Source organism: Polyodon spathula, chromosome 10 (genome assembly GCF_017654505.1).
Source record: "Polyodon spathula isolate WHYD16114869_AA chromosome 10, ASM1765450v1, whole genome shotgun sequence".
NCBI classification, from domain to species: domain Eukaryota; kingdom Metazoa; phylum Chordata; class Actinopteri; order Acipenseriformes; family Polyodontidae; genus Polyodon; species Polyodon spathula.
In genome coordinates, this window is record NC_054543.1 from 1,599,499 (window position 1) to 1,614,607 (window position 15,109).

Here is a 15,109-nt window from a genome sequence, read left to right on the forward strand (position 1 = left end):
CTTGTACCTGCTGCTATTGTTGCCCCTTAGAATAAGATATAACCTATTTTTGACAAGTTTTCATCTTTCTCCATGGAAGACGCTACATGAAACCAAATCAGTCGCAAGGAGGAGGGTAATGAATAATCTATTTCATATTCCAAAGGCACCCGCAGCTCCAAGTGGGAGAAAAAAAAAAATCAAGCAGATGATAGCGAGAGTCTGCCAGGGTAACACATGACACAGCCAGTGTTTAAATAATACAAAGGAGATATAAACAAATCATTAGCCCCCTCAGAGTTGTTTAATGCCATTTCTTAATGAACATAATAGTGGGGACTAATAATATAAGAAAATAAAAACATCTAAAACGGGCACCAAGTTGATGCTCAATTATTTTCTTGTCAAGTTTTTATGATTTAATGAGCTCCTCTGGGACTGACGGCTGTCAGTCAGTCGTGACTTTTTGACACCATTACAACTTCAAATACAGCGGCAGCCACGCTGTTTTTTCCTCGGATTTAAAATACTGAGATGATCTGACAGGTTTAGAGAAAGAAATAAAAGTACAGCACACACACACACACACAAAATAAGGCAGTTGCTTTTTTTCTGGGGCAGACAATCTCTCAATGCTGTTTCGTAATGAAAACCCAATCACTGAGGTGATTATCTGATGAGGTTTCTAAAACTGGCAGGATTTTTCTTGCTTATTATTCCTCAACTTAATGATAACTCTCAACGGGTTTGCCCCGCATGGGATGGACAGAGCTGCACAATTTTGTTCGCCATTAATTTGAGCCTTTGAAGCTCAGTGCTCTGAAGCAGCAGCAAAGCAAGCCCCCTACCAAGCTGGTTCTAAAATAAGACAATTCGGCCAGCCTGAAACAGAATAGCAAATGACCTTCCCTATCAGACACCACAATGATGTCAGCTTGGTTACCCCCCCACACTCTGTCTCACACATACTCCAAGTTTAAAACGTTAATAACTTTTTATTGGGCGGTAAGATTTCAGAATTTGATACATTTCATATTTTTATTCAGCGCCTAGATCGGCTTTATCTTCATGAACATAAAAAAAATAATTTTAATGTTCAGCATAAACATAATACAAACAGTATCCATTTACATACAAGCTGTTACGTCTATACAGACTTATTTAGGCAGTGTTTACACAGAGTACACAATCTGTGGCAAGCAATGATGTATAATGTCTATCACTAACATAATGACATAAATATGCAATCACTTGGGGGTTGCAATATTAACTATAAAACATATTTTAATAAGTACTCCTCTCTACACAATCGTATGTTTTTATTTGGTCCAGTTACCATCAGATTTAACCCTTTCACAGTTCAAAGACACTATGTAAACAGAGTTTAAACAGCGTTAAATTATTACAATGTTTGGATTGGATGCATGTCTTTCTGTTTTTACAATGTATTTAATCAATTATTGATACTGCACAAAATACTACACTTTACAGTGGTCTATTGTTGGTAACATGACAAACATTACTGTTCACTATACACAAATACAACAATAAAACGGTATAAGTGTTTGCATTTCAGGCTTTACTACAAAACGTACCCAGGAAATCCAGGTACTATACTCATTAACACAAGTCACTTTTAGTACTAGAGTTTTAGTCCTGATCGTTTTCAAAGTAAACATGCAGAAAGGCCTCTCCCAAGATTTGTCGTTTTTTGCCACATTAAGTTCCACACTGAATATTATTAGCCACAGTGCGCATATTCTGAGAGCCAGCTTCAAACAGGTTGTGAATAAATGGACGCACTGGGCAATGAATGTACTGGCATGTTAACGTTCATGAATAGAATTTATACTGTGGCTGTATTCTATCTACAGCTTTTTCTGACAGCAATTAATTGGAATGCAATACTATTTAACATTTATTCCTAATTTTCAGAATTGAAATCAAGCGGGTGAAACTTTCTTGATTTGGGAAAGTAGCATAATCTGTCTATAAGTGGCTGTTGTTAATAGTGACATCCTAAAACTACACAAAAAAAAATACTTAAATACTGCAAAATACAAAACACACACAAAAAAACCCCAAGAAAACAAGGTCAATGTTAACACATCACTGCATACCTGCACTTTTAAAAACTCCTACCAGATTTTTACAGAGAAGAAAAAGATTCCATGCAAAGAAATAAACCTCACTAAAACACTGCATTCACTGCCTGCACCTGAGTCAATGTGTGCTTGGGAGGAGAGGTCTGTCAGTGCAAGAAAATGATTCATGTGACCAATCTGTCCTAATTACTCCAAACGAATGCTCTGTCGCTATTAATCACGCAGGGGGTTGAGAAGAATCAGAGACCTCTGACAGAAAAATAAATAGCCAGCACAACGGTGAAAAGGATGATAACGCCCAGAATAAACATCAAGATCCGATTCTGGATGATCCTGTAACAAAACAAAAGGGGGAAGAAAAAAAAAAAGTCATGGTTAATCACTGTAACAATCTTAAGAGCTAATCCACTCACATACATCTGTTTAGTGGCTATCTTCAGTATATCACATGTCATTAGAATCAAGTGTGACATTCTCCACAATCCAGAACCAAAACCTTCCCAGTTTCAATATTCTAAGCCTGATACTGGGAACAATATGAATTCTGTGGGGGAAAAAAAAAAAAAAAAAAAAAAAAAAAAAAAAAAAAGTTTGCTCCAGTAAATTGCACAGTGATTTTGTAGTTCCTTTTGCTTTACACTTGTTTATACATGCATTTGCCACCATTTACCATGGCTTACCATGTGTTTTTACTTGCTCTACCGTATCTCTCTGGGCTTTGCAATGCTTACCTCAGCTTTACCATGCTTTCACATAGCTTTGCTATTCTTTTACTATGGTTCAAATATATAGAGGAGAATTAGGTTGTAATTAAATAGAATATATTAGTGAGACTTGAATAGATAAATAGTAGCCAAAATTAGAATAATTGAAAGCTAATTTATAATCCATTACTAAGAATGTATAATTTTTCAGGTTGACAAAACCAGATAACTTGTCTTTAATTTTTCGTCCCCATGGTTTACAACATGCTCAATTTAACTTGCTGTTACTACTTCAAGAGTGAAAACACAAGGTGCCCCTGTCACCTGTACTGAATACCCAGACCCGCGCTCCAAATGGAAAGCTATGAGGTTCAGTAAAACACAAGGTAACCCTGTCACCTGTACTGAATACCCAGACCAGCGCTCCAAATGGAAAGCTATGAGGTTCAGTAAAACACAAGGTAACCCTGTCACCTGTACTGAATACCCAGACCAGCGCTCCAAATGGAAAGCTATGAGGTTCAGTAAAACACAAGGTAACCCTGTCACCTGTACTGAATACCCAGACCAGCGCTCCAAATGGAAAGCTATGAGGTTCAGTAAAACACAAGGTAACCCTGTCACCTGTACTGAATACCCAGACCAGCGCTCCAAATGGAAAGCTATGAGGTTCAGTAAAACACAAGGTAACCCTGTCACCTGTACTGAATACCCATACCAGCGCTCCAAATGGAAAGCTATGAGGTTCAGTAAAACACAAGGTAACCCTGTCACCTGTACTGAATACCCAGACCAGCGCTCCAAATGGAAAGCTATGAGGTTCAGTAAAACACAAGGTAACCCTGTCACCTGTACTGAATACCCAGACCAGCGCTCCAAATGGAAAGCTATGAGGTTCAGTAAAACACAAGGTAACCCTGTCACCTGTACTGAATACCCAGACCAGCGCTCCAAATGGAAAGCTATGAGGTTCAGTAAAACACAAGGTAACCCTGTCACCTGTACTGAATACCCAGACCAGCGCTCCAAATGGAAAGCTATGAGGTTCAGTAAAACACAAGGTAACCCTGTCACCTGTACTGAATACCCATACCAGCGCTCCAAATGGAAAGCTATGAGGTTCAGTAAAACACAAGGTAACCCTGTCACCTGTACTGAATACCCATACCAGCGCTCCAAATGGAAAGCTATGAGGTTCAGTAAAACACAAGGTAACCCTGTCACCTGTACTGAATACCCAGACCAGCGCTCCAAATGGAAAGCTATGAGGTTCAGTAAAACACAAGGTAACCCTGTCACCTGTACTGAATACCCAGACCAGCGCTCCAAATGGAAAGCTATGAGGTTCAGTAAAACACAAGGTAACCCTGTCACCTGTACTGAATACCCAGACCAGCGCTCCAAATGGAAAGCTATGAGGTTCAGTAAAACACAAGGTAACCCTGTCACCTGTACTGAATACCCAGACCAGCGCTCCAAATGGAAAGCTATGAGGTTCAGTAAAACACAAGGTGTCCCTGTCTCCTGTACTGAATACCCAGACCAGGGGTCGTATTACAGAAGCATTTTCTAACTTGCTTTCCTGTCTTATCTTTCATGGCTAGGATAGGATTTTTCCTAATTTGGTATTACAGAAGCATTTCCTAAGTCAGCAGTGCCTACAATTTCCTAAGTGTCTCCCCCTATCCTAACATTAGTTAGGAAATCCTGTCTAGCGACAATCTTATCCATAAAGACTCATTGAGTCTGAATAGAGCAGGTTACAGCTCGAGCTTCAGGTAACTGTCACCAGAATATACATGTTTTTAAGTTATGATGTCTAATCTACATTCAGTTGTGGCAAAGAAACATGGGGCTCTACATTTTACTCAGGAAGAGAATAAGGATTTGATTGCAGAAAAATCTACAATAAAATCTGCTTAACAACAATGCATAAATACTGCTATTTAAAAAGAAAAATGAAACCATACTTATTCAATTTCTGTCATGAACACAATTTTATTTTAATTAGTAATGCCAACACACAACAATATCTCACAGGCTAAAGTAAAGCTAAAAATAATAACAGTACTGTGACATGTTCGTGCCTCCGGTGTGAAAGACAGCGTGTACCGTAATATCATTTTGTATATTAAAGAGCCCAAACTTTGAGTTACTATTACTACTATACTAGTAACTTTGACTATTTTTTGAGTTACATTACATATATGAGCCACTGGTTATAGTTCAGTGGAGCATCTTGCTGTGTAATACAATAACACGATAGAATCAACGCAGAATACCTAACATCTTATTACTCAACAAAGTTTCAGATATCAGTAATCATAATCACTGCCACTAACTTGTGAGTGTATCAAACTCCATAACACGAACCACCACCTCGGAAGGTGGGGCTAAGTCTAGATGTTACACATAGCCCAAATATATGAACGGATCATTATGGTTCACTATAGAATATGCTGTATATAATAAGACCTAAATGCCCAGAAATATTTGTGCAATACAAAACTTAAACTCTAAAGCACAACAACAATATGAAATGAACATATTTCGTTTTGTTTTGCTTTTTGCATGTTTTGTTCTGATCTTGCAAACTAATACTTTTCTTTTTGTAACCGACAGATAGGAAAGGTTCCCCCAAGTCCTACATGTTAGGAGAGAAACAGGAAATGACCAAGTTAGGACTGTTCTGTCATGTGTTATTTCCTATGTGAAGTTAAGATAGGAAAATAAGGTAGGTGAGCATGTTCTGAAACACTGTAGTTAAGACATTCTATCTCTGAAGATAAGAATGTCACTTAAGATGCTTTTGTACTATGGTCCCTGAACTCCAAATGAAAAGCTATGAGGATCAGTATTGAACAACACTGCTGCAGTTAAAATATACCTAAGTGGAACAAATAAATTATTATTATTTTTATTTATTTATTTATTTATTTATTTTACAATTTTTGTAATAAACACCTCTAGGTTTTTTTTTTTTTTTTTTTTTTCTCTTAATGAACGCAATTGCTGTCCCCACTGAACATTTTTATTGGAACATGGAAAAAAAAGTATAGCACCTAGAAGTTATAAAATTAATGAATAACATTGGCTTTCTACATATTTTATTATTTTTTTTTTTAATTATTGTTTCAAAGTGAAAGTCCCTTATATAGTAGGCCTTTTCAGCACTTCTATATTTAACACATTTAGTCAAGACATTGTTCTGATTGTATGACCTTTTCAGTTTACAATGTAGAAGGCTATTTCAAATTACAGATATTTCCTCTATAGCAAAAGCGTTTGGTTACAACCCTAATGGAACGGTCACATTAGCTCAGACACTTTCCACTATTATTGTAGATGTTTTTAAATAAAATATTAAGAATAAAAAAGGCGAACCTGAAAGATGCACCACAATATTGTATTTATCTTCCAAGACTTTTAAACAAAGTGTTTGTAAACTTTGATAAATCCAACAGGTGTAAGACATTTATAAGGCAGTCCAATGTTGACAAATCGCTTTCTAGGTTTTAAGCCATCCTAAAAACCCAAACAACATTAACACAAGTTTTCTTTTGAACTGAAAATAAATAGCAAAAGACTCTTGATGTGAAAACCAACAACAAAAAAAAAAAAACAAAACAAAACAAAAAAACACATGCGTGACATCAAGAAGTTACTCCCCAGTGAGACACAAAAAAGGCCAGCTCTCTATCCTCTTGACAGATTACAAAACGATCACATTTGCTGACATGTCTTCTGCAAAACTGCTTCAGTGTCTGTGTCCGTTTTCTAAGCAGGAGATGAATGGCCTGAGTTACCATCATTCATCACTCACACACTGGTCTAACTCATCCGCCTGCTCCACTCTTAACACTAAAGCTAAGAAGAAAACTGCTTTCGATCCCTGCATCACTCATTATGTGAAACACATTAATAATCTGTTTAGTTTAAAGGTTATTTTAACAAACATGCTTTTTTTTTTCTTTTAGTGGGGATGCACAAGACAGCTTTACAGCTTGTTTTGATTCTCTCAACAGTCTATCAAGGTCTTCATTTAGAGATGCCACCTGTCATTTTAACCTTAAACTAAAAATGCAGCTCTGGCTTACCTCTCCTCTTGCTGTGTAATGCATTTCAGACTTTCATTTTGTATACAACGGCTGTGCAGACTTCGTCTGAGCAATGAAAGCATAAAAGCAATGCCTCAGATACAATCAGCATGTTACCAACCCAGTGTTGCTCAACAAAGATGCCACTTCTCATTGCAGTGGGGTCCTGCTGGTACCAATTTTACAGCTGAGTGGACTGGTGCACAAGGAGGGAGAGTGACTTGTTCCCTCCAGGGTCGCGCCGCAATTTAGCAGCTGAGCTGGGATTTCCTGCCTTCAGCCGCTAGGCCATGCTGATGCCTCTAATGTGGGCCTGAATATTTTCCATAGAAGAATCTATCCATTGTCAGATCTGTAATGGACGGGCACAGACTTTTACTCTCCACGTGTCAGACTTGCTGTGCTACAGCACAGAGACCTGTGCGTTTCCATTTGCAATGCGAGATCATGTGTTTATAGCACTGCTTAACTAGCAACTGCTTGCAATTACCAACCCGCTACAGACACAAAGCAGCTAAACATTTGCTGACATGTTTGGCATTTTCCTAGATACTCAAATATGTAGAGCTAGAAATAACACTTCATGCAGTTGTGGTCAATATTCTGTCTTGGTAAAGAACACAAAGACTACCCACCAGTCACATTTTACTGTGCATTAATGATGTATAAAAGGAATAAGCATATTGAGTTTTTATCATCTGACCAGAATCTTATTATTTTCAAAGACCACCTCTTTTTCAAAGTTTTATAGTTTAAAAGTTAAATGTTGTACTTCATGAGTTTTATGTTCAAGTGATATAAACTCAGTCCAGCACAATAAGATACTGTTACCCTTCTGGCTCCGGCACAGAAATGTTATTTTCTGAGCAATAATCGCTAAGAGTGTAATCCAATTGCTGGTTAATGCACTAAATTATTTTAATAAACAAAATATTTAAAATATGCAGTTAACAGCATGCAAATCTTTTCAATAAAAATTACAACTCAGCAGTGGAGCGGATTAACCCTGCATCTCTCCAGTGAAGTCCCACAGACTCCTGAATATGCTTCCAGTACAGCTGGCCTGACAACCTTCCCATAGGAGGGCCCCAAGGCAGCCCTAATTCTAATGCAAAAAGGATTAAAAAGTGAGTAATGTTAAAGCAATGTTAAAGTGTATGAGAAATGATACACTCGTGACACACTGTAGCAGAATTAACCTTTACCCTTTAACGGGCTGGATAGTCTAGCTCTAAATGGGAACCATCGCCTTGACTGTACAATAATGCTTTGTTTTGCTTATTCTATCTCAATCTCTGTGACGTCTGTAACCCTCTTTTGAGGGTACTACTGTATACTCAAAATCACGCAGAATCTGTGCACAAGGCAGCACGTTTTTTTCAACGATTTCTTTGTTATTGTTTTAAGCCTATTATTTGTGGCTTGCAGTGACTGTCAGGGAGTATCAATGAATTATTTATATATTTTCAGTTACTTTTTGTGGTTATTTATTTCAGTTATTTCAGCTTGTTTACACTAATCATATTTTGCCTCTTTTGTATATTAATGCATGTGTGCGTGTATAACTGTATGTAAAATGTATCAAATGTGTTGGATAAAAAGGAAAAAAGTCAACAGGCAGCTTGTAAATGTCCACCTATTATACACTGGAACCCATTCGATACTCAGCAGTCACTAATGACTTGGTATGCATAATGGCATATACCCTATTGGTATGTATTGCTTTAAACACTGCCAATAGAAACTGTGACAATTTAAAGAAGAGGGTTGACTAAACAAAGTCAGAAAATAGGCAAATATGGCAATATGAAAATGAGACATATGCCTCACTGACATGCCCTACCATTAAAATAAGTTAAAGGAAATGAATCACTGTAGCCTGATTTCACAGGCCCCAATTAACACCAATAATTAAAAGCATTTATCCTAATCAGACCAACTGATTAGGATAAAATAAAAACTCCTCTTAACTTCTACAGTGGAATCAACATCAAAAAAGCAATCTGGGTTCACTCAATTTTCAACTCAACAGCATGATGCATGACATTCAGAGGGTTACTATTTAAAACCAATTGAAAAACTCTACACAACTTTCTTAGTCACTTGTAGTGGCTATCATGACTAAATCACTGTATGTTTGTTTTTTGGTATATATATATATTTTTATAAAATGATTAATTTGATAAAGGTAAAGGGATAAAAGACACAACATGCAGTGCAGTCTGAGAGGGGGAAAAAAGCAGTATAAATTGAGCTGAAAAATTGATAAAAGAAACACAAAAGTCCCAAGTAAGGCCGTTTAACAGGGGAGGTGGTAGAAAGAAACCCCCCAGAGACAGATAAAAATAATGAGGACTTTTCTGTCAGGAAAGATTTACCAGATCGTACCAGTGTTATTAAAATTTAAAATATACATTTTTTTTACAGCAGTTTTCCAGCATCCCTTATTACCAGCTATAATGAGGGCTGCTACACACCTCCACAATGTGAAGGCTTGTTGTGTGCAATACTCCCAGACCCCCTCTTATTTGGTCTGAAGGTAGTGAAGACAAGGGGTTTAACTGCTGCACGCACAATCACAGACACACGCACATAGAAACAGACATGCACACAAACACAGACAGACAGACAGACACACACACACACAGCCACAGACACATACATGAGCACATGGACTCACACACACACACAGACATGCGCACACACAGGCACACACACAGTTTGACTGCTTTAAGAAGTACATATTTTTTATTCTATAAGGCCAATAAAACAAATAAAAATCAATCGCTGTCTGACCTGTTTCAGAAAAGAGAACCTGGGAATAACTAGAAACCTGGCAGCAACCAAAGAATGTCAACCAGATCAATGTATTCACAAATGATTTGACTGATAGACAAACCACCATCCATCCACCTTCAGCTTTGAGGTTGTTTAGTAGTACTGCTGTTTAAGTAATCTTTTCTCTCTGCTTGTAATTTCAATAAGACTAACAAAGAGTACTTGTACCTGTCAAAGCAAGCCTTTCTCTATGTGATCTGTAGCAAAGCTAAGTGACAAACCGTGATACCTTTATAAAAATGTGTTTTTTTTTTTTAACACACATCAATACAGAGCTCAATTGATCTGCATAAAATAATTATATTGTCAACTACTAAGCTACCGGTTATGGAAAGCAAATGGCCAAATTGATGCCTAAAATTCTAAATAACAGTTACAATTCCAAAATGCAATTCTTTTTGCAGAACAGGCTGCAGGCATTTCGAAGCCTTTCAGAAAAGTTCAAAGTTACATTCTGGTGCCAGATGAACTGTAGAAAAAAGGTGTTAGCCCAATTCATATTCTGGTAGTTAATAAAACAGTTTGAGGCGTTGAATTAGACAATGTGCAGGATGTGCAGTCTGGTGGCAGGGCATGTTATCTAAAGCGCCATATCGGATCTGTCAACAGTAAGTGGATACAATGCCAATGTCATGCTTCCAATACAATGGAATGCCCCATCAATACAGTGGCACACAAAATATCCTCCCAGCAGCTGATGGACCTACTTCACAGGACTCCAACATTGGTCTTCTTTGTCCCAGTGAGAAATGTCATCATGAATGTTTATTTTTCATAATCCCACATAGCTATATCACATTATTTCTTCTTGTTCTTCTTCTTCTTCGGAATTTACAAAAATGTAAAGAATGTCAAAACTATGGAGGACTGCATCCATAAATATGACACGTGATCTAATTCTATATTAACTGTGTCATTATCTTGCCACAGTTACGTAATCCAGGTGTGAAAAAGCACTCAGTGAGACCTAAACCCATATATTTACGCGGCTTTAATATATATATAGTTTTTTTTCTCAGACTTGTGACAAACAATAAAATTGTTGCCCTTCAAAAAAGTAGATTTATTGTTTATTGTTTTTGTTAATATGTGTAAAACTTTGTCATCTTTGCAAATGATGAGAGAACATGTTTTTTTTAAAAAAAGGGAACTTAAACCAGCAATTAAGAAAGTGCAGACCTGAACTTCACAAATCAGGCAAGGCCATACTCTCAGTAAAACATCACAGATAAATAAAAACACAACATTGTATTTCTATTATGTTTATGAGGTCTGATTGGTGAAAGGAACACATTCATATCCCAAAGTTCATCAGTAGCAGGTTATTGCTGTAAGATACAATTTAAATACAAGCACAACATTGATGTCAAAATTAGTTTTATGCCACATGTTTGCCATGCTTCCATCATTCACTGCTGCTAATATGTATCCATGCAATGCAATTCTGCACGCTAGTGTATCTCCTGAAGGCACAGCCTCACATATCTTCAGGATTTTTTAAATAATGGATTTTGTTTTTAACCACAATTACTGTGTTTGTGCGATATCATTATACTCTTTGGGATCATAGATGCTTCATTGTAGATCTTTATAACAAAATCCATTGCCACCCTCTAGCAAAAATGAATTTATTGAATAATAACAGAAAAACAGAGCATTTAGAAAAAGTGAGATAGTATGAAGAGTGTGCTGACTACACATGTCAAACAGAGCCTTCAAGAGCCTTGCGGAAATGGGTAAAATCAGCGCTGGAACAATCCTTTGCTGTACAAGTTCATATATTTTTCATTTGGCAACTAACAATCTGACTAGCTGCCTGGGCTGGGACTGGGAGCTCTGGCAAGTAAGGTGCTGGAGAAAAAAACATCTAGTTTAGAGTTGTGTGAAAAAAATACCTTGTTTAGTGTTGTGTGCAACACTTTCAGGGATTTTCAACTTCTGCCTGCAGCTCATTAACACAGCTGTGCTCTCACATCACCTGATGGACAAGTGGCTTTGTATATTTATATATATTTATTTTTATATATACAGATCACTGTCAAAAGACAAGGGGCAGAGCCAGCTCAGTCTACACAAGGCATTAAACAAAGCTGAAGCATAAGGCTCCCTTTTAAAAGCTAATTAAATACATATCATGTATATATATATATATATATATATATATATATATTATATATATATCTATGATATATAATATATATATATATATCTTAACTTTTTAGATTTTTTAAGAAGCCAATGTAAAAAAATAAAAAAATAAAAGCCAAGAAACAAAAAAAAAAGGGTGCATATATTTATTTCAGTGTTTCAGAGTGCTGGGCGCTCACAGAATATATTTGTACGTTTCGTCAACTTGTATCAACAAACTATAAAGTGCTGTCAAAATGTGTGCTTTGAACTTCTTTGAGGTGAAAAAAAAATCACAGATTATAGTTTTCTCTTAAAGAAAAAGACATGTCATCAGGAGAGGATCTGAAGCCAAAGGTTCAAGTCCGTAACTGATGGCAAACCACCAGGGATATTGGTAACAAGTTCATTTATGGGTCCGTTTTTTTTTTTTTTTAAGCTTCTGATTCAGCCAGCATGAAATCTGCAGCCATTCTGTTTGCAAATGAAAAAGAAAAACGCAATATACCTAGTAATAAATAACTGTCTGTAGGGACTACTTTCCTTCTGTGTTATGCTGCTTACTGCTTATATATAACAGGTAATGTTAATTACTAAATTAAACAGTATTCATTGCTGACCTCAGTTATTTTTGCTAATTAGATAGCTAACCCTAACATAGTACAGGGGGGCCGAGGTACCTTTAGGGTGCCCAATCAGTTGTAGCAGCTAACGTAAATCTAATCCATTAATACAAAACTGAATTCACAAGCTATTGTTTCGTTAGCATATCAAAAGTTTGGGCTACTCAGGTCTGCCGTTTTAGGTTTCTAATTGCCTTGGTGCTCATTGATTTTATGCTTTGAAATGCACTACCCGGCAGAGGGAACCTACAGGAACTGCTGAATTTATCTGAAATCATGTGAATCACTACAATTTAACACAGGTGGAGGCCACTTAACTTGGTGTGTGATTTTGAAGACTTATCCAACCAAGCTGTTTCAGTTTTTATTTTTAATTAATTTTCTACAAATTTCTAGAATATATTTTTTCACTTGGAAGTTGTGGGGTAGGATGTGTAGATACATGTGTAAATAAAAATATTTAAATGCATTTTAATTCCAGGCTATAAAGCAATAAAAGGTGAACATTCTGAAAGGGGGTGTAGACTTTCTATAGGCACTGTGTGTGTGTGTGTGTGTGTGTGTGTGTGTGTGTGTGTGTGTGTGTGTGTGTGTGTGTGTGTATATATATATATATATATATATATATATATATATATATATATATATATATATATTTTTTTTTTTTTTTTTCTCGTACCATGGTTAGTAAAACAATTTCTGAATCTACCTTAAGATTTAATGAATAATAATAATAATAATAATAATAATAATAATAATAATAATAATAATAATAATAAAATACCCTATTTTTAAGTATGTTAGTTTACAAATTATTTTTCTTCCAAAAAAAAAAAAAAAAACAAATGTAAATAATATTAAAGGCTGCTATGAGTTGCCATGGATGAGAGAGATGTGGCAGAATTTCCTTTTTACAAAATATTACAAATATGGGTGTGATTAGACAAGGCATACTGTGACAGAGAATGATTCTTGGTGAGAGCAATTTGTAAAGGGCACACAGTACCCTAGACTGGATGGCCAGACAATTCATTACCAGGGTTAGAAGGAAGTAGGTCATCTAGAAAGGGGGCGGAGCTCCGATACATTAAATCATCGACCCGCAAGGGAAACAATGTGGCAGCAGCGGACTGGAGGAGCTGTTGCACTCGTTAACCAAGGGGTCATGACAGACGGTACAAAAGGGGGCGGTGAGAAGTGATATGTTCCTTTGTATGGTTAATGGTAAACCGTATTTATTTATTTATGTATTTGTTATTATTATTATTTATTTCTCCCTGGTTATTCTCACTGCTGACCTGTCAGAACCCATATAGGCCAGGCATTACAGTATTTTTCAACAGGCCTATTGGGGCACAGTAATTTTAGAAAAAAAGTTAATATGTGATATGTTTGAAGTAAACTGGATTCTGAGTGCTTTGACGTTGTGAATTCTATCAAATGATAAAGTCTAACAAAACAAACTGGAACAAGTATTCATTAACATTTTAATATCATGAATATTATTTAACGTTATTTATATATATGTGTATACAATAACATGATGCACCTATATACTAACTAAGATGCGATTGCTACTGTAGTATTCATTTGATGTTCTGGACACTGCACTTAATCATCACCGCCTCGGGCCCTGCACAGCCTAAAGCCAGCCCTGAGTACAGCGGTTATATTTCTAATGTCTTATGGTTACAGTTTCTAAGAAGAAAACAGCAAACACATATACAGTACTATATATATATAAAAAAAAAAAGCATTTTATATACATTGCTGTAAAACATTTTCAGTGATTACTGAGTGTCTGAGACAAACTCAGGAACTCCCCACATCTGTGTGTGTTTAGCTATGTAAAAAAATGTGAAACCAATTTCATATAGAATTACTAACCAACAGGTATACTGTATGTAACTCATTTTTAGTAGTTCCACTGTGTAGCAGCTAGAATGGTTGTGCTTCAAGATGGCTGCACTTATTACACTGCTTATGACTCAAAAGTGAAGCACTATTCCTCAGATTTCTTACATAAAACCCTTTGCATTCCTTTCAGGACCAGCTGCATATTATATTACTGAGTTTGTGGAAAGGATGTAACACTACCCATGAGACCATGGTGTACATAACTTTGTATTGTTTGCTCAATACTGAAATGTCATTAGGGCTCATAATTCATCAATATGTGCCAGCCTTTCACTGGCATCGAGCAAAGAACAAGTTCAGCTGGTATGCGGGTCATTAGCCTATCTGGGTGTTTGGGTTTATAATACAACTGTAGACTCTGTGTACGTCTGCTGAAACGGTCATCTCTTTCACTAACTGCACATGGATTGAATGTATTTCCCTACGTCAAACCTCCCCGAGATAGCATTACCTCCCTATGACAATGTTTTTAACTCTGAGAGTCGAGCTGCAACCCTCCTTTGTGCTATAAAGGGCAGCGGTGAAGCAGGACAATAATAAAAAAGCATGAGAAAACTCCAGCATCTGTTAGAACACTTGTATGTGGATGTTCATTCTGACAAATCTGTCCCGGTACAAATGTTTTAATATTTGTGATTACACTGTGCCACTGAGGTTAAAACCTTCATTGATGAAAAAGAAGACAACATAAATGATACAAAACTAAAATATAATGTAAG

The 15,109-nt window shown here is 36.5% G+C and overlaps 1 protein-coding gene across 4 annotated transcripts in view; it reads right to left on the reverse strand.

Annotated features, from left to right (window-relative positions):
- Positions 1-1,937: 1,937 nt before the first annotated feature.
- Positions 1,938-15,109, reverse strand: part of LOC121321706 (vesicle transport through interaction with t-SNAREs homolog 1A-like) — a 109,881-nt gene continuing 96,709 nt past the window's right edge. For 2 of the 4 annotated variants that reach the window (XM_041260779.1, XM_041260780.1), the window contains one exon: positions 1,938-2,417. In XM_041260779.1, coding sequence (XP_041116713.1) covers positions 2,324-2,417 — 94 coding nt within the window. In that variant the 3' untranslated portion in view covers positions 1,938-2,323. The remainder of the gene's footprint in view (positions 2,418-15,109) is intronic. The other 2 variants (XM_041260781.1, XM_041260782.1) reach the window with 1 other exon arrangement.